Raw genomic sequence first — 20489 nt, 5'->3', positions numbered from 1 at the left:
CTGCTAAATCCCTGGGTTAGGCTCTATTTGTTTTACTACGAAGGCAGTTTTTGCAGCAGTGAGTCTAGTCTATTTCAGAGATATGATTTCTGTAGGAAAAGCCAGGACTGTCCCCAAACACACCATCTAATCCTCTGCTACTAACCTGATTTCCCCAAACCCAAACTTGGATTCCTTCATCAGGACTCGCCATTGGATCATCTCACTGTGGGACAGGCACCATTAACTCTCCTCGTCTCCATTGGTAAAAACCTATTACCTCGAACAGGGCTTGCATGGAAAGCTAGCAGGCTCACATGGTGGAGCTGAAAGGTGGGGCAAGCTCAGCCTTTCTCTGGGCAAAGCTGCCAGGATTAAGCCTGGGCAGCGACCAACGTGCAGTGTGCTGCCAAGCCCACGTGTGGGGTGGGGCCAAGGGTCAGAGAGGCCTGCAACAAGTGGGCGAAGGCTAGGGTGTCTGATGCCATCGGATGAGGACCACCCAGTTCCTGAGTCAATCCAATCTGGTGAAGGCCTGGTGCACCTGAACACAGCTTGTGTCACTAAGATACTGGAACCCGGGATCCCTGGGTGGCGCAGCGGTTTAGCGCCTGCCTTTGGCCCAGGGCGCGATCCTGGAGACCCGGGATCGAATCCCACGTCGGGCTCCCGGTGCATGGAGCCTGCTTCTCCCTCTGCCTGTGTCTCTGCCTCTCTCTCTCTCTCTCTGTGCGCGTGTGACTATCATAAATAAATAAAAATTAAAAAAAAAAAAGATAGTGGAACCCATCGAGAGAAATTCCAAGTTAAAGAAATCTGGGCTCAGAGTTCATAAGGTACGATACAGCTTTGCACAGCACAGGGGCTAACGATGGGGTCTGGCAAAAGGATTCAGTAAGTTGGCTAAAATACAGCCCTATCCAATAATGGCATGAAAAATAATAGGAACCGCTGGGGCTTTCTCTCCAGGAGGCATTAGGGAATCTACGTAGAATGAGCATCATAAAAGTTTCAGATTGTGACCCCAAGCGAATTAACACATGTGTCTGCACACATGCCAAGAATGAATTCACCCACTACTTCATTCCCTCCAGCTCATGATTTCTAAAGTGGGATGCCCTCCTGCAGGGAAGATGCCTGTAAGCATCCATTCACACTTAGCGATAATTTATGCTTTGGGAACGGCCACTGACCTTGGGGGCATCGCTGAAATATCAGGCCTTTTGTGGCAGGTGGAAAAAATAATCTTATATGATACTATGGAGGAGAAAAGAAAAAAATTGGGACGTGATTGCTGCGATAAGACAACTATTCAAAGAAGAATAAAGAAAAAAATAAGGAAAAGAGCTTCTTAAAAAAAGTTGCAACCTCCGTTATAGAAGAGCTGAGAGCTTGTACAGGGCACATTCATGTACCCTTCACTGAGATTTCCTAACTGTTAACATTTTGCCACATTGGCCTTATTTCCTTCTCTCCCCCTGCCCCCGACCCTGCCGCTTCTGTATCTTTTCTCCTGAATCATTTGAAAGTAACTGGCAGAGGTTTTGATACTGAGCAAATATTTCTTACAAATTAAAAAAAAAAAGATTAAGAATCTTCTCCTTCATAATAACACCACTGTCATGTCTTAGAAAATTAACATTAATTCAATAACGTCACTTAATATACAGTCTGTCTACATTTAAATTTCCCTAATTGTCCTTAAAATGTCTTTTGTAACTTTTGTGTTTTTGAATCAGCAAGTTTGCTAATTCGAATTTTTTTGAATTTGCTTTTTTGCAAATTCAAAGCTTAATGAAAGTTCACACGTTTTGTTTGGCTATTTTATTTTTGAAGACAACTTTCTAGTAGTTTAAATATTAATTTTTTTCTAAGTGAAATCAGCCTTTTATCTTAGAATCTGGCATCCTAACTGAAATACATGGGAGCCTTGGGTCATGATGACCTTTCTCCAAGTGCTCATTCCCTGAGGATAGTGTGTCCTTTGGAGGAAACCAGGAGATAAGGGGATGAAAAAACCATCTTGTCAGTAGGAAGGTTCTAGAACGGTAGGGGGCAAGAGTTTAGGTCAAAGAGCAGCAATCTCTTTTTGGCCTGAGTTACACACCTCAGTCCTTCCATTTCCCACTTCCATCCATATTCTCTTTCACTTTCTATAACTTCTGGCAAGATCTAGTGTGAATAAAGGATGAAGTTACAGCCTATGAGGCCCTTAAAAAAGGGACTTTGCTTATATTTATTTTTTCCTGTTAAATTTCAAGAAGATGAAAGGAGAAACAGTAATATTGACACAGTCCCTTTTGCCTATAAGCCTTTTTTCTCCATTAGTTTTCTCATTTGTAAAAATGGGGAAGGTGATAGCCCAGTTCAATAAATAGTTCAGAACGATGCCTAGTCCAGAGAAAGCCCTATAGAAGTGGCAGCTATTCTTGTTTTTGTTATTATTATTATTAGCTATAGTAGTTTACTTCATTAGATTATTTCTCAAGTAAAATCAGTGTGTAAGGAAAGGGAAAAAAAAGTCTCCCCAACTGGTCTAACTGGTTTCTAGGAGTCCAGGAAGGCATCAGATGAGAGAGCAAACAGTGGCCCCTGCTAAAACAAATGGGCCGGAGCTGGAAGGGTGGACGAGTCCCAGAGGGTAAGGACGAAGAGGCTGGGTGGTCAGCAGGTGGGAGCAGGTGCAGCTCTGCCCAGTTTTCTACCATTAGGGGCACCGTGTTAGGAGCACTGGGCTGGGCAGAGCGTGCCTCAGGAGCGCTGTGTTGGCTTTGCAGCCCTCCTTAGATTTCACTATTCCTCAAGGTTAGCACCAAGCTTACAAAGAAAACAATTCTAGGGAAAACTGGATTATTACAGTGACAGCAAAAGCCCAGTCTAAACAGGCAGTGCCCTCTGCTTCTTAAAACACAAATCCACAACGCGCATTCTTTGCAGAATTAGCTACATGACACAACACGTAACCCATGTCACCTCCCCGTCTAGTTCCAGCAACTGACCTTCTCCAAGGGTCCTCTGCAATAAGTCATGTTTGGCTTGGAGTTTTGTGATGAGATTACTGCCTTCCAAATATTCTCTGAGTTTCTGCAAAAGGAAAGATTCATTCTTATTTTAAAGATTTTATTTATTTATTCACAAGAGACGCAGAGAGAGAGGCAGAGGCACAGGCAGAGGGAGAAGCAGGCTCTCCCGATGGGGAGCCCGATGTGGGACTCGATCCCGGGACCCCAGGATCATGACTTGAGCTGAAGGCAGATGCTCAACCACTGAGCCCACCCAGGGGCCCCAAGATTCATTCTTAACTTAAAAAAATATATATTTCATGTCAAGGAACTTCCCACAGGATATCTAAACTCCAGCCACTTTTCTCTGCTGGAGCCTAGGATCCTGCTCCTGCGAGTGCAGTCTGATGCCATCACCTGGGAGCCCAGCAGGGATGCAGACTCGCAGGTGCCTCCTTCCCCAGACCTATGGAAATCAGAACCTGCATGTTAACAAGCTCTCCTGGTGATGTGTATGTGTGTTAACATTTAAAAGTAGTTTCAAAAAAATAAATAAATAAAAGTAGTTTCAGAGCAGTCTTCTTTAAATCTGTGTAATCGGCATCATCTGAGGAATTTTTTAAAAAAGTACTAACTCCTAAATCCTATCCAGAGCAACAGAATTGGGAACTCCAAGGGCAGATAGGAGTTCATACTCTGTAATTTAAAAAAAAAAAAAATTTTACTTATTTATTCATGAGAGACACAGAGAGAGAGAGAGGCAGAGACAGAGGCAGAGGGAGAAGAAGGCTCCATGCAGGGAGCCCGACATGGGACTCGATCCCAGGACCCCGGGGTCATGACTTGAGCCGAAGGCAGATGCTCAACCACTGAGCCTCCCAGGGGTCCCAGGAGTCCACATTTTAATAAAGAACCCCAGTTGATTCCAATCCAACTCTAGCAGCTGTGTTTGGGGAGCCCAGACCTGAGCCCCAAGAGTGCATGGGAAGCAGTACACTCACCATGAAGTAGAACTGCTCCGTCTCCTGCTGGTTTGCTCTCCTCTTGGCGATGCTGGGCTTACTCAGGTAGGTCTCCGAGACAGTGGATTTCACAGACTCTGTGGACCGGCTGTGCTGGAAGCATTCAGAGACATCGTAGTCCTCGATGGTGACCATATCCTGTATGGTCTGCAAGGTGGCTTCGGTCGTTTTCTTAACCTGGGGACAGGAACACATTTCTCATGTTACTACATAATTTCACGAATCCCACACTTGGTGAGAATCTACTCGGTCAGGCGGAGATGGAGACACAGGCCCTGCCCCAGGAGAGGAGAGAGGGACGGGCACACAACACTACGATCACCAATGTACAGAGGCTCTCTTCAAAATCATCCTCAAGAGGACATTACTGTGTATTTGAATCCTTACAAATCTCATGTATCACCGGGTGCTTTCTCAATTACATCTTTTAAAGTAATCTTTTAAAATCAAGAGTGAATAAAATAAAAAAAATAAAATCAAGAGTGAAACCACACACACAAAAACACACGCTACACACCATAAGTGCATCGCTTCTTGATCACACTGAACACTTATGTGACCACCACTCAGATCAACAAAAATAGCACATTACGAATATCCTCGTGTGTCTCCCAATGACCACACCCCTTCCTCCTGCCCAAAGGTAGCCCTTATCCTGATTTCTAACGTCATATATCAGTTCTAGCGTTTTTTTGTATGTCATACACATGGAATCCTAGAGAGTGTATGATTTTTGTCTTGCTTCTGTTGTTCGACTTTACGTAGTAAGATTTATTCATTTCTTGGGAGTATAGGATTTCATTGCTGAATGCTGAATATTCATTATAGGAACACATCGTAATTCATCCCCTTTTCTGTTGATAGATGACTTACTTCTAGTTTTGGGCCACTGAGACTATGACTGCTATGACTCCACGTCTAGCATACCGGATCAGAATTGCTTATATGGTTCACCCAACTGTTTTCCAAAATTATTGTTCTGATTTGTATTAGCACCAGCATGATAAGAAGAGATCCTGTTACTCTACATCAAGAGTTGGCATTATCAGTTTTTAAAAATGTAAACCATTGTGTTGGGTGTATAGTGGTATCTTATTGTGGTTTTATTTATTTATTTTTAAAAATATTTTATTTATTTATTCATGGGAGAGAGAGAGAGGCAGAGACACAGAGGGAGAAGCAGGCCCCATGCTGGCAGCCTGACACAGGACCCGATCCTGGGACCCCAGGACCACACCCTGGGCCAAAGGCAGGCACTAAACCGCTGAGCCACCCAGGGATACCCCCTTATTGTGGTTTTATTTTTTATTTATTTATTTTATTGTAGTTTTAATATGCATTTCTTTGATGCCTGAGATTGAGCTTATTATAATATGTTTAAGATAATTTGGATTTCCTCTCTTGCAAATGCTTTGTTCAAATCTCTTGCTCAATTTTCTACTGGGTTATAAGTATTCTTCTTATTTGTAGATACAGCTAGGAGTCTTATGTTAGTTTTATGTGTTGCAAATATCTTTTCCCACTCTGCTCCGGCTTGTTACTCTAGTATCTAGATGAACTGTCTCTAATTTTAATGTAATCAATTTGCCAATCCCTTCCTTTATTATTGGTACTTTTTGTGTCCTACTTAAGAAATATTTTCCTATCTCAGAGCCATAAAGATATCCTTCTATGTTATCTTCTAGAAGCTTCTTAATTTATCGTCTACATTTATCTTGCACAATTAGACCACATACTACCTTTGCTTATCAAAGTCTAGTGTAAATCGCTAGCTTTATCCTTTTCCCAAGGTACAGAATTTAGAGCATCTTAACTTCATTCACTTCTCCTTATATATATATGCTGTTTTTATAATGTATTATAATAGAATACATATGTAAGTATTAACATATATTTAAATACATCAGTTGTTATAGTCAATATTCATTCAGCTTTATCCATATATTACGTTATTTGACCTCCTTTTCTTATATTGTTAAGACTAACTCTCTGCCTTTAGAAATTCCTTTTAGCATGAGTCTGCTGGTGGTGAACTCTGCTTTTTATTGACTTGAAAATGTCTTTTATTTCACTTTCATTTATGAAAGTTATTTCTTCCTGGTTGGCAGTTTATTTTCTTTCAATACACTGAACACTATTTTCTTGCTTCTATGTTCCTGTTGAATGAGAAGTTTTCTATGAGTCTATTGCTACTTTGCTTCCTTCTCCAGCTGCTTTCTACATTTTTAAAAAATTTTACTTCTTTGAGAGAGAGAGACCACACAAGCAGGGAGAAGGGACTGTGGGCGAGGGAGAAGCGGACTCCCTGTTGAGCAGGAAGCCTGATGCAGGCTGATCCCGGGACCTCAGGATCATGACCTGAGTCGATGGCAGATGCTCAATCAGGTGCCCCTAAAGTTTTCTGCAGTTTTACATGATGTGTATATGTAAGGATTTTAAAAATATATTTTACCTGGATGTTTTTGGACTTTTTGAATTGTGTGATATTTTTAATAAACTCTGATAAATTCTTAGCTTTTATCTCTGCAAATATTGTCTCCTTTTCTATTGCTTTCCTTTCTGGGAATTTAATTACTATGCTACACATCACTGTGTTCTCCATATCTCCTACCCTTCTATTTGTCTTTTCTTTGTTTTTATTTTTAAGACTTCAATTTATTTATCTGAAAGATAGAGAGGGGCGCCAGAGCATCTCAGATGGTGAAGCATCTGCCTTCAGCTCAGGTCATGATCTGCGGGTCCTGGGATCAAGCCTCAAGTTGGGCTCCCTGCTCAGCTGGAAGTCTGCTTCTCCTTCTGCCTCTGCCCCTCCCCTGCTTGTGCTCTCTCTCGCTGTCTCTCTCTCAAATAAATAAATACATAGAATTTTTTTTTTAAAAGAGTGTACATGCATGAATGTGAGCATGAGTTGGAGGGGAAGAGCAGAGGGAGAGGGACAAACAGACTCCCCGCTGAGCGGGGAGCCTAACTTAGGCCTCGATCCCAAGACACTGAGATCATGATGTGAGTCGAAGTCAGACACCTCACTGACTGAGCCACCCAAGCACCCCCTTCTTTGCATTTTCTATCCTTTTGTTTTTCCACACTGCATTTTGATTATTTTCTTCTGATTTGTCCTCCACTTTGATAATTCACTCTTTAGCTGTGTCGAATTGGATATTAAAACCATCCACCAATTTATTAACTTGGGGCATTGTAGTTCTCACTTTTAGGATCCCTTTGTGGTACATTTTCAAACCTGTTACTTCATTGTTTATAAAATATAAGCTTGGCTTTTATCTCCTTGAACACAGTTAAGTAGTTCTTTTATAGTTCATTTCTGACAATCTCAATATTTGGAACTCCTGTGGGTATTTCTCCGTGATCTGATGTCTGTTTGCTGGATGTTTTGGTAGAGTTATTTGAAGTCTAGCGTGAGACTACTGTCCTCTAGAAAGAATGTCTCCTTATTTTTCCAAGCTAATCAGGGCACTAATTGTTCAGAATCACTGGATTTACTTTTGTTCAAAATATTTGATGCTCTTCCTTTTGGGAACATATGGTTCTGTGCCATGGACTTCAAGCTTGGCCAGACACCTTGTTCAGGACAGTGAAATATGAAATAATCAGCTGAGTGACTCAGTCCACTATTACAAGAAGTAGAAATAAAATCAATTACTCTTTTCTTTTAATTAACAAAATACTATTTAGGGAAGAAGTAATGGCAATCGATGTTAGTTCCCATGCTTAAGGAGATCACTAAAGTAAAACAAAAACACAAAGAAATTCAACAGACTTAGTCATTATTGCTGGGGATATCTGCACAATGCATATGGGAAAAAGCATGTAAAAGGTTATTTTAAAATAAACAATACTCTAAGTGGTTACTTTAAGGTAGTCATGATTACATAATTTATAGACTGAATGAAAAGACTCATCACCCCAGAGGTGACATCAGCAAGACAGCAAAATAGGAGGCTCCCCTTCATATTCCTGTCCCATTGCAACAATAATCTGGTGGCCATCCAGGGGCAAAAGTGTATTTGTGGGAGCTCTGGGATCCAGGTAAGAACTGATAAAACCTTGGTAAAGCCCAGGACTGAGGAGGACCAATTTGAGAAAGTAGGTCTGGGCCCAGGTGGGAGGCTTGCCAAGGGTGGTCCTGGCTACTGTCCCAGAAACAGTCTGTCCCCCCGGGGACTGTTCCTGTCCTTGTTTGGCTTTGGTCCTATCACCAGAACTACCTGCCAACGGCCCCAGAAGGAGGGACGTGTACTTGAGCCTCCTAGCTGTGGACTGTGTAGCAGCCTGTGATGTAGTTCCAGACCCTCTCAGCCCTAGTTATGGAGCAGCCCTACCAGCCCAGTGGCTTGCTAGAAGGCATATTTCTCAGTGCTCCTGGAGCCAGGCCTGCTGACCTCAGTTTATCACCTGACTCTAGGTGGGAGACACATCTGTCTGTGCTCCTGCAGGCAGGCCTGCATGCCTTGGTTCTGGCTATGCATCCCAAAGTGGACCTGGGTCTTGGTGCCAGCTGCTCTGGCTGGGGTACAGAGCCAGTCCTACCAGTTAGGAACCCCTTCAGGACACTGGTGGGTGTCACACCTATTCAGGCACCTCGTAATGGACACACTACCTGTGGACCAACTGCGAGCCCTGAGGTGGACCATCCTCCCAGCACCAGACTTTCTGCCGTAGGTCTTGGAGGCGGTACCATTTGCCCAGGGACCAGAGAGGATACACACCCAGCAGGTCCCCTGGTAACAACCATGGACAGAGCAGGAGCCGTGTGGTTCCTGTCATTGTCAACGACACTGTTTTTTTTCCTCCTTTACTCCACTTTCTTCTCTGAAGCAAGAGCATCATGGTTAAATCTGGAATTGTCAGGAAGAATAAAGGATGTGACAGGAAACACCAGACACGGTGGCTGGGACTACATATCACCCCATGGGATGTTCTCGACGAAGAATAACACCAGCTTCTGACACACAAGTCATGTTAATAAGCCACAAGGAGGGAATATAATGAGGCAAATACGAAGCAACTAATAGGAGGCCTGTAATGACGTCCCATTAGCAGCAGGAAAACACAGTTAGCTTCGGTAGGAGAGGCTGAACGGGTGACAAGGAATTATGGAAAACCCAAAGAATGTACCGCCCTGGAGGGGTGCGCAGGTGGCCTGGCCTCTGAGATGAATCAAAGTGAATGACACAGAGGAGGTGACTTTCACGGGCTCCCAGAGACGGGCTCTTCTGCCTTTTAACTCACAGGACGTTACAATCGTTGGAGAAAAAATCGTTGTTGTGTCTTCTCTAAACACCTGCAGTAGATTCCCAGAGCTGCTGGAACAAAGTACCACACGCTGGGGGCTCGTGTGCCACCAGTTATTGTCCTACAGGTCTGGCTGCTGCAGGTCTGGGAGCAAGGTGTGGGCAGGGTCGGTCCCCTCCTAGGGCCACTAGGGAAGACCTGTTCCAGGCCTGCCTCCTTAGCTTGCAGATGATCAGCTTCCGGGGCTCTTCACGCGGCCTTCTCTGCTTCTGTGTGCAAATTTTCTCTTTTTAACAAGGACACTGATGACACTGGATTAAGGCCCACCCTGATGGCCTCGCTTTAATTACCTGTGTGAAGACTCTTGTCTTCAGATAAAGTCATATGCTGAAGTACTGGGGGTTAGTACTTCAACACAGAAGTTTTGGAGGAACACAATCCAACCTCTAACACGCATGCTATTTTATGACACTGTGCCTTGCACATGACACAGGCCTCATCATCCTTTAAGACTCATCAATCCAGGGAGGCCCGGGTGGCTCAGTGGTTGAACGTCTGCCTTTGGCTCAGGGCGTGATTCCGGAGTCCCGGGATCGAGTCCCATGTCAGGTTCCTTGCATGGAGCCTGTTTCTCCCTCTGCCTATGTCTCTGCCTCTCTCTCTGTGTCTCTCATGAATAAATAAAATCTTAAAAAAAAAAAAAAAAAAAGACTCATCAATCCATCTGTGAAGATGACCCCCAGCTCCGCCTTCCCTCCACCACCTATCTACTTACTTCCTGCCACGACTGACCTTGGATGCGTTTCAATGACAGCACTGTATCCATTTCAGATGTGTTAAAAATTACCAGAAAGAAAGCAGACACACATGCATGCATGCACACACACACACGGAGACTGGATTAATTCCATAGTTAACCAGCCAAGGGGACAGAAATTTACTGCCGGCAGAGAAGGCAGGAACAGAGGCAGAGCATCTTGCCATGGCCCGTCGTTCCTGGTGCAGATGCCAGTGACCTTGGCTGTGCTGGAGAATGAGGAGAATGAAGCCAGATCCGTTTCTCACAGCACCTACCACACTGTTGGGAGGGCTCTGCTGTCCACGTACGGGGGAGCAACTTGAGGTTGGAGACCGCTTATTATGCTTTGTAGCTCTAGTTAATTAGCACAGTGCCTGGGCCACAGTGGCTTATCCAAAAGGTTCAACGAATGAATGGTAGAGGTTAAAGTCCTCCTCCTTTCAAATCCACAGATGTCAAGGAAACATTCGGCACACAGCAACAGCGGGAGCCTTCACAGCTGCCATTCCATCCAGGGTGCCCTATCCCGTGGCTCACTTTTAAATCCTTTCTAGAAACTCTCTTCGCTCTGCTTGGTATTCTTCTGGATCATGCTTCTTCTTTTGGGGACTTAAAGCTTATTTGAAACTACACACACACACATGCACACACACCACATACATGGCTTCTAAAAATACATGTTTTTTTTTTTTTTTAAAAGTGCATTTTCGTGGGAGACATTTGATCCTTGTTTTCAAGGATCATGGCCAAGATAGTGCTATCATTTGACGAATAAATGGCAGCTATCTTTTACTTAGGCTTCTACTGTTAACCTCATCAATAGAAGCTTGGAGGCAATAAGAAATACCTAAATAAGAAAGAAAACAACTTAGATAAGCAAAAATAAAGTTAAAGCTACGGAGAAGATTAAAAATAGTAATTATGATTAGGTAATTACCAAGCTCCACATCTTATACCAAGTCTTAGAAGAATCTGACAATGGCCCCAAAGGGTTTGATCATGGATTTTCATGACTTGGCACTGTGCTGCAGTCAGTGGTTTTATGGGACGTTTTGGGGGGATATGGGACTGTTCTACCCTAGGTGATTTTCCTCAATCACCCAGGCCATGAAAATTGTTTCAAATGTTTACATAAAATCTTGTTCATTATGGTTGAAAATACCCTGGGTAAGGAATCTATTTTTGGAATAGTCTTTGAGTTACTCCCTAGTAAACTGTTGGTGAAAGATTTTAAGTAAAGTGAGGAAAATTTATATGGGGCTGTCAGTTCATTAAACAGTGTTGCAAATTAACTGAGGAATCACAGGCTTCTCTCTTTTCCATTCCCTTTGGGGGGATAAATCTATAACTTAAGAGAAACTCACTTTATAAATGACACGTAAGTCATGGCTCACAAGTGACTCGCTTATGGAAACTCTATTTTCTGGCCCAAACATTGGGACAGATGGTCTGAAAATGGGGGCAAACTCCTTAAAATGAAGGCTGTACTAAAAATATGAAAAGCATAATGACTCTACTCATACAATTCCTTCTCCTTTTCATGAGCCGTGTCTAGATGAAAGGGCGGAAAGAGGAACTCTAAGAAAAGGAAACTGCAGACTATGGGGAATCAATCCAGAGGTAGCTTGGAAAGAAAAAAGCAAAAGGAATGACTCCCAAGCTAAAATCTGTAGCTTTAGCCTGTAACAAAGGTTAAAAGTGAACTTGAAAAAATAAAGGTTAAAAGTGAACTTGAAGAATGTGTGCAAAACCGTGTGACATTACATTGAAAGACGTCTAGAGACTATTTACAGTGAGAAAGGTATAAATGATTATTTAGATGTAGGTTGCTTTGTAAGTGTGATCTTTAAAAGTACTAATTTTTTTGTTTTGTTTTTTAAGGTACTAATGTTTTGAATAAAAGTTACACTTCTAAGAAAAAAGAAAACAAAGAAATAGCAATAGAGCTGTGTGGGCAGCAGGCTCTGCTCTATTCTACGTGTACAACCAGAGAGGGCACTAATAAATATTTGTTGGCTGGACAACAGGGGGTTGGAATCATTACATTGAGGTACCAGTGATGCAAGCGCGCAGCGTAATGAAATGGAAAGCTCATTTTAAAAGGCCTAATAGGCAAAGGTAAAGTTGTGAGGAGACAACAATCCATTATTAATCTGTATCCACCCCGAATTCAATGACGCCCTTCTCAAAGCTCCACTCCGCTTTTGCTATGTGTGAGTATTCTGAGGCCACTTCACAAACGCTTACTGCTCTCTTTGTTCTAAGGCCAGGCCTGCAAACTCAAATATCTTTGAGGGCCAAGGAAGTAATGAAAATGAGGCAAGTGGGCTGAGCGGGGAGCATGGCAAACAGGAAGCACATGCTCTGAGTCTAAGGGGAACATCTCAGCTCAAGCCAGTTATCTTCCTGCAGAAACACAGGCCTAGTATGGATCAGACTTTGTAGCTGTTTAGAAACTGGGCACAGGTATTTTTATTCAAGGCTTCTAATTGTTAAATGCCAGCAACTAATTTTTAAAAATCAAGTGCTGTAGAGCAAACAGAATTTGTCCACAGCCTGTAAGCTGTACCACTTTCTTAGCATGGAAATTCCCTTCTAAAAAGGCTTCCTACAGGTTTAAACAGCGTCCATTATTTGTAGTTGTTTAAGAACTGGTGAAAAGGTTCATGTTCTATTTAGCTGCACTGTCTGTGTTTTTGTAAACGTGGATGAAATTCTCTTCCAACTTTTATCTTTTCACTGGGCAGTCATAATTATTATTAGTTAACTGAACTCGTTCCAGTGAATTTTGGAACCTGTGTGTATCTGTTTGTGCAGAGGCAGGGAATTATACTTGTTTCTTGACTTGTGTATTCTGGCTTGAGAGCAATGTGTCAATTTTTGGACCTCTGTCAGTGGAGGATCGGGAGGCAATTTCTCTATTTATCATAGAGAAAACGGTATAAACGACTCCAAATCAGCAATGATTGCTATTTTGTTCCCAAGTTACGGCTCTTATTTTCTACATTATATAAATGACTTGTTACAGCCTGGCTCTCGTGCAACCCAGATGCTAACTGTGACATTCATCTCTGTACTCCCCACACCTGACAAAATATGTGGAACGTAGAAGTTGATGAACAAATATTTATTGTACTGAAATGAACTGACTCATAGTGTCAAAACCCCTTAAACGGGCTCTCAAAGTCTTTTGTCATCTGACTTTAGCTCCACCTTTGGCTTATCCTCAAGGAGAACCTGGATGATGACCAAATTGCTCTGGGAAACCAAGGTTCTTCCAGGGCATTTTGAAATGCACTGAAACATCTTTTCCTCCTTCTATATCAGTGGAAATCTACCGAGTGTCAAAAATCCAATTTAAATCTTCCTTTCATTGGGAATCCCATTCTGGGATAGTGAGTATGTTCCATTTCCAACAGATGATAAACCACTAGTCAGGCTCATTGGAAATATCAGGACAGTCTAACTCATTTGTTTCTTTTTTTTTTTTTTTTTTCATTTGTTTCTATGATAAATGCTCTTAACCCTCAGAAAGCATTACTTACCATTATTAGTTTATAAGGACCCCGTGCTTCTCTACATCATGCCCAAATAAGCATACTCAGAGGCCCGCAGGGGCCAGACAGGCAACAGAAATGGTATAGTCCAATGTAAAAATATTGGGAGCTGAAGGACTATGGCAAAGTGGAATTCAGATACCCCAGCTCTTCCCTTCATGAGGCAATGCAGGGTCACAGTCGTCAGACTCACTCGTTTTTAATAGGCCAAAAGTGTGGGAGCCAAACAAAACAGGTCTGTGGGCTGCCAGTTTTGACCTTGTGTATAACACATTATTTTCCTAGAGTTTAGAGCCTGTTTCCAAGTAAAACAGCAGGAGGATACACATGCACAAAAAATTGGAAGGCACTAGACGTACAAACTGTAGATCTATTAGGATCCAGTAAACTGCATTAGGCAAGTGTTTTGTGATGCCTTGCCAAAACCCTAAGCTCTAAAACACCTCAAGAAGAGCAATGGCTTTCCTTTGGAAAGGCTCATTTGCGGGACTTGACACAGCAACTGAAGCCTGAATCACACGGTTGCATCTTAAATACGCACGTGTGAATAAGGGGTGGTTTGGTTCTGCTAGAAAGAATGGAAGTCAGAAAGCTGCAGTGGATTTTGACCAAACTCTACTGGTCTAGAAACACACCACTGTTTCTTAGTAGTAGAACCAAATACGTGGGCACGTAGTTTATAACATCTCAGTGGGATTAAAATAAAGGAGGGTATCAAAGTGCATTTTGGTAATTTGTCTCATCAAGGTGAATTACTGTTATTTTCTTTTTCTGTCCCACATTCCTTCTTCTCAGGAATTCTTTCTAGAAATACATATTTATGTGGGAGCTGTCAGTCAAAGGGCCCTATGCATAAGCACAACATCTAAGCTAATCAGTGCAAGAATCCCATTTCTTGCACATAACGGCTGGTCCGGAAATATGCCTGGTTTAAGTCAGGCCAATAAAGGATTCTAGTTCAGGGATAAGGACACTGAGATGGGGTGAGATGGCAAGCTATAGGGACCACGTAGTTTGGGATATCCCGATAGGAGGGAAAACAACCACCAACACACCTGAAGATACAGCTTCAAAGTGATGGAGAGCCTTCTCATAGTATCATCGGAATACAGACCCCAACATGCCGAGGCTATGCAAACACTGACCAGTAAGTAAACCTCCTAACCTAACTTTGATTTGGGTTCCTGTAAATGCTAACCGAGAGCCTTAGAAATATCTGTGGTTCATATTTTATTTAAGGAGAACATGGATCCAATTAAATTAATTTCAGAAACAGGCCACTAAACTGCGTGACCGCTTTCTGGCCCAACATATATTTTATAGTTCACCTTTTATGTTCTATCCACCTAAAGCTGCTAATATCAGCAAATAAACAATTTCCTATTCTCATTCAAGTACTATTTTAACATATTATTTCTGTACTAACTGTATCAGTAATGCCATGCTTAGTACCAGAACTCTAAAGGATACAAAAAAGCAAAGAAAAGTACTAATTTCAAAAGTCAGGATTAAATGAGCATGTCGGTCAAGTTTTACTTCCACACTGCTGTACATTCTTGGACGCATACGTTGTCCTTGATCATTTAGGGGAAATGGTTTCAGTATGAATTACAAATTTAGAAATTAAAACGTGTGTCTACATGTGTATGCAGTGAATCCCTGGTAGAGGACTCCTCTCTGGCCTACTACAGAATCTTTGCATTTATCTCTTACCAGCAGTATTTTAGGAACCATGATTGAGCTGAAAATGCATGATGGAGAAATTGCATTTGGAATGTTAAACACGCCTAGGTCATGCGAAAATGTCTTCCAGCGCACATGAGATTTCTTGTGGGGCAGAAAGCAAGCTCACCTCCTCGTTCTCGATTTTGAGTGTGGCCAGCCGGGACTGCAGCTGCTGGTACCTGAGCATAAGCTCCGCCTGGACTGGCTGCTGAGCGCTGACCTGACACACCTGGTGGGGAAACAGAAATCGCAGTCACGCCACGGCCCTCCAGCCACCTCCAGGGGCATGGCTCTCCCATTTAACTGCTGCGTGAGTCACGCTGATTGCCCTCCACATCCCAATTCCATATTTATTTTTAATAGCCGCCTCAAAACTTCAGGTTTAAATCCGGACTTGCTCCCTAAGTGGCAAGACGAGAGGGTGCAGCTGCGTGGCCTGGATACGACGACGGGGAAGGCAGCAGCTGCAGGCAGCTTGGCTCTAAGGACAGGGCAGTGGCTGCATAGGGAGCTCGGATGCTGACCTCTCACTCGTGGAATTCTGGATGACCACGGGGCAGGGGACAGAGTGCAAAGGATGACCCCAGGGAAGTACGCAGACAGAAGCAGGGTGGGCAGCAGAGCCCACTGGCCACAGTGGGACGAGCGACCCTAGTAGGTCACTAACCATCTGCTTCCCTATCTGTAGAGCAGGGACACTAAGAGTTCCTACGCCATGGGGTCATTGTGGGGATGAAATAAGTTAATGTACATAAAGCACTTAGCACACTGCCTGGCACAGAGTAAAGACTCTGAAAATGTGACTATTAGCGTCTTTTAACCATTGCTTGCTTCACTAATATCAGCCAGGTCACATCCTTCACCATGAATGTGAAGAGGCCACGCCTTGTAATCTGCAGCAGAAACTCATTTTGGCTATTATGATCTCACTCATTGGTTAGGGTCAAAATTAGAGCCTTTGAATTATATTCTATTTAGGTCCACTGAAATTGCACCAAAAAAAAACAAAGTTTCTTTTCATTTTCCTTCTCAAGAGATGCTCTTGGCAGATGGGCGTTTCAACTCTTATGGAGTCTCCAAAACATCAGAGATGATTGCCCTCCCGCAGAACTGGTTGTAAAAAAAGGGCAAGCGACTCATTTTTTTTTTTTTTAAATAATAGTTCCAAGAAAAGAAAAAAAGAAAAACTACAAACCCAGCTGAAGTCACTTATCTGTGATATTTTATCATTCTATGTTTGACATATCCATAACTGAAAAATTATAACAGTAATCATTTGGTTTTGGAAACATGACTCTGGGTGGGATAAGCCACTCGCCTGTCAAATTCATGTGCCATTGGCATAAAAACTGCTTACCATTTCTAATTGAGTAATTTACTCTATCAGATGAAGCAAACATAAAATTGGGTTAGAAATGCACAGGCACACACGTATTTTATAAATCTTAACACTAGGTGTCTCAGGAAAAAAATACATTAAAGGAATCTGTCATCGCTATTATATCTATTTTTAAAAACATGCTGTCACCACAATAAGCTAAACTTGAGTTTTTAATCTATGAGTGTTGTTTTGCACAGCTGGAACACCAAGTGCTATACTACAGCGTGCTCATTAATTGGTTATTCTTGTTTTCCCAGCCAGAGACAATAAAATATACCACTGCAACTCATACACAGTTCAGATGGACTTTTTTCCTTGGGTAAAACAGGATACAAAGCTAAATTTGTATAAAGAATCTAAGATACATCATTTCTAATGCTCATTTTACCAGTTTGAAAACAACTTGAGTCTTAAAAAAATGTGTTGTATTTCCCAACCTCCCCGCCCCATTCTCCTGTCATTTACAATTATTTTTCTTTATGGGGATCTTTAAAGGAAGATTACAAGAAGCCTTCAGATAGATTCTATTGGGCCAGCAGAGGGTCTCACTTTGAATTTAAATCTGAATGTCTAGAGGTGAAGTAAGAACTATCCTGAGACAGTGTAGTGCTTACAACCGAGTTTGTGCAAAGGTTTGGCCTCTGCAGGCATTTGAATACTGGACCCTTGGCTTTAAGAGGCGGTTATGGCTTGGGGGCAGTGGATGGGGCAGGGGAAGGTGGTAGTGGCTGATCCTAGGTTGTAACTAGCAAAGATCTCATACAAAGGCAGGAGAGAAAACACAACTGGGAATTCTGACAACTTTTAGTTCTGGAGAGTAACTAATGTAAGTGAAAAGACAACTCATTAGTTTTAAAACAATGAATTACTGACCTCATCACCCATGTGAGACTGAAACTCAAACTTCATTGGTGGACAGAATGCAGCAGGGTACATCTCCATAAATCTCTGTTTATCACTCCTGGGCTCCAAGTTATCAACTGCATTCTCAATAATGTCTAAGCCTTCATGTCTGGAAGTTTCAAGATTATACTCTGCAGAGAGATATGTTCTCAGGGCTCTGTTCAGACTTGCATGGTAGCCAAGATCACAGCACTTAAAAAAAAAGAGTACCATACATAAAAATTAATTCAAAATGGATCAAAGACCTACATGTGACAGCTACAACTATAAAATTCTTAGAAGAAGAAAACACAGGAGTAAACCTTCATGACCTTGCATTAGCCACTGGTTTCCTGGGTATGGCATCAAAAGCACAAGCAACAAAAGAAAAAATAAACTGGATTTCGTCAAATTTGAAGACTTTTGTGCTTTTAGGGTACGATTAAGTAAAGTAAAAAAGATAACCCACAGAACGGGAATTTTTTTTTACAAATCACATATCTTATTTTAAAAAATTGTATCTAGAATACATAAAGAAATCTTACAACTCAATAATGAAAAGACAAATAGGCCAACTAAGAAATGAGCAATGGAACAGGACATTCCTCAAAAAACATATCAAATGGTCAGTAAGTACAGAAAAAGATGCTCAACATCATTAGTCATCAGGGAAATGCAAATTAAAACAGTGAGATACCACTTCACACCCATTAGTATGGTTATAATAAAAAAGATAACAGGCATTAGGGAGGACGTAGAGAAATTGGAATCTTTCATATACTGTTGATGGGAATATAAAATATTATAGTCTCTCTGGAAAAATCTGGTAGTTCAAAAAAGAGTAAAACACAGAGTTAACATATGACTTGGCAGTTCCATTCCTAATAATATACACAAGAAAAGTAAAAAATGTTCACCAAAAAACCTTGTACATGAATGTTTATACCAGCACTATTAATAACAGCTGAAAAGTGGAAACAATCTAAATGTCCAACTAATAAATAAACAAGATGAAATATTATCCAATCCTAACAAAGAAGGAAGTACTGATACATGTGCTACAACATGTAGGATCAACCTTGAAACATTATGTTAAGTGAAAGAAACCAGCCATAAGAAACCACACCTTGTAGGATTCCATTTATATGAAATGTCTAGAATAGGCAAATCTATAGAGATAGAAGGTAGATTAGTGGCTGCCAAGGGATGGAGCAACTAGGGAGTGGTGCCGAAGGGGTGCAGGATTTCTTTCTGGAATAATGAAAATAATATGTAATGGACTGTAGTGATGGCTACATAACTTTGACTATACTAAAAGACAACTGTAGATTTTTAATGAATGAACAATTGGTATATGAGTAATATCTCAAGAAAGATGTTAAAAAACAAATACCAAATACTCAAAGGAAATAATGAAAAAATAGCATTTAAATTTGTTCATGCTTACTGGTACTATGATTTTTTAAAATCCTTGTAGGATGCAAACATACTAACTGTAGTATTTTGGATTTGTATAATTTACTGATGACTCAATAATTATCCGTACTCTTTCAGAGGTGAGAAGAACTGGTTTGAATCTGCCAAAAAAAGTTCAGGAATGTCTTCTTTCTTATCCCTAGAATAAAATTCATAAATAAGAAATGACTGCCAAAGTTCTTTCACTGGAGATAGAATTTTGGGATTCTTAAATCTTCATTACCTTTAATTTGTATGTGCATCTATTTTTTTTCATGTTGCATTTTAAGAGAATATAATTGAAAAATATAACTATGGATATTGGTCAGTTATAAATTACTGAAAGAATTTTAAATTTGTACTTGGAAGCAATATAGATCTCTTAAAGAAGAAGTGGTTTGTAAAGGTACAAAACCAGGTCATCCCCATATTGTTCTACTGCAATTCAATCAATTCAATTTGATTCAATTCAACCCACTAATTGACCATCTATTAGGTGCCTCGAAATTTGCTAGGCTCCAGGAATATGAAGACTGGAATGTAGTAAACCATAATTTCCATTCTCAAGGAATTTAAATATAAGTTGTTTATTATTGTGCTACTAAGAGAGTAGTAGAGAGGCACAAAGGAAGTAACCTCTGTACAAAGGATGCATCCATCAGGATATGAACCATCAGATCGACCTTTATGAAGGCACAGATTCAATCACTGACCTAGCCTTAGAAATGTCAACATATTTAATTCTATTCTCACCCTCCAATTTCAGAATTATTAAATTTGGGATTTTTCTATAGAGATAATCTAAAATCTTGCTACTCAAAGTGTGGTCTGATAGTCGTAGACTATCAGCATTACCTAGAGCTTGCTAGAAATGCAGCATCTTGGGCCCCAGCCCTGACCTGATGAATTAGAATATGAAGTTTAAAAAAAAAAAAATCCATGGGTGATTTATATGCACATTAAAGCTTGAGAAGCACCACATTAAACCATCGATTACAAAAAGGTCCTATAACCCCCTGTCCACTGGGAGTGCTATTTCTCCAAGTGGGCAAGAGAATCAACCTCAGTAAATGTTATTTGATTTTAAAAAAGCAGGAAGAAGCAGCCATATCACAATTACAAATACAAGCAAAATACAATTGTGAAATATGGCAGGCTCATCTTTGGTACATGTTCAGTGGAATCAGCTGCACTCAAATATAGAGAATAATTTTCAGTTAATTAAAAAATTCTAGTCTCAGATGAGCGAAGTCCTCTTTTATTTATTATTTATTATTTTTTTTTTTGCAAAGTCCTCTTTTATTTCTTTTGCTGCTCAAAATCCATAACTGTCCTGTGTAGCCATTTTACACATCAGAGGGACCGAAAAATTATCCTTTCAGTAATACCTCATTTCGTGCAAACATGAATTGGTAAAGGAAATGGCCTAATTTCTTT

General features: G+C 41.2%; 1 protein-coding gene across 2 annotated transcripts in view; it reads right to left on the bottom strand.

Moving 5' to 3' along the window:
- Nucleotides 1–20489, bottom strand: part of SRGAP1 (SLIT-ROBO Rho GTPase activating protein 1) — a 270975-nt gene that overhangs the window by 47873 nt on the left and 202613 nt on the right. For both annotated transcript variants that reach the window (XM_072843073.1, XM_072843074.1), the window contains exons 7-10: nt 17589–17810; nt 15462–15563; nt 3983–4180; nt 2979–3063 (exon numbers count right to left, since the gene is read on the bottom strand). In XM_072843073.1, coding sequence (XP_072699174.1) covers nt 2979–3063; nt 3983–4180; nt 15462–15563; nt 17589–17810 — 607 coding nt within the window. The remainder of the gene's footprint in view (nt 1–2978; nt 3064–3982; nt 4181–15461; nt 15564–17588; nt 17811–20489) is intronic.

Source organism: Canis lupus, chromosome 11 (genome assembly GCF_048164855.1).
Source record: "Canis lupus baileyi chromosome 11, mCanLup2.hap1, whole genome shotgun sequence".
Classification (NCBI taxonomy): Eukaryota; Metazoa; Chordata; class Mammalia; order Carnivora; family Canidae; genus Canis; species Canis lupus.
This window is presented reverse-complemented; position numbering and strand designations above follow the sequence as displayed.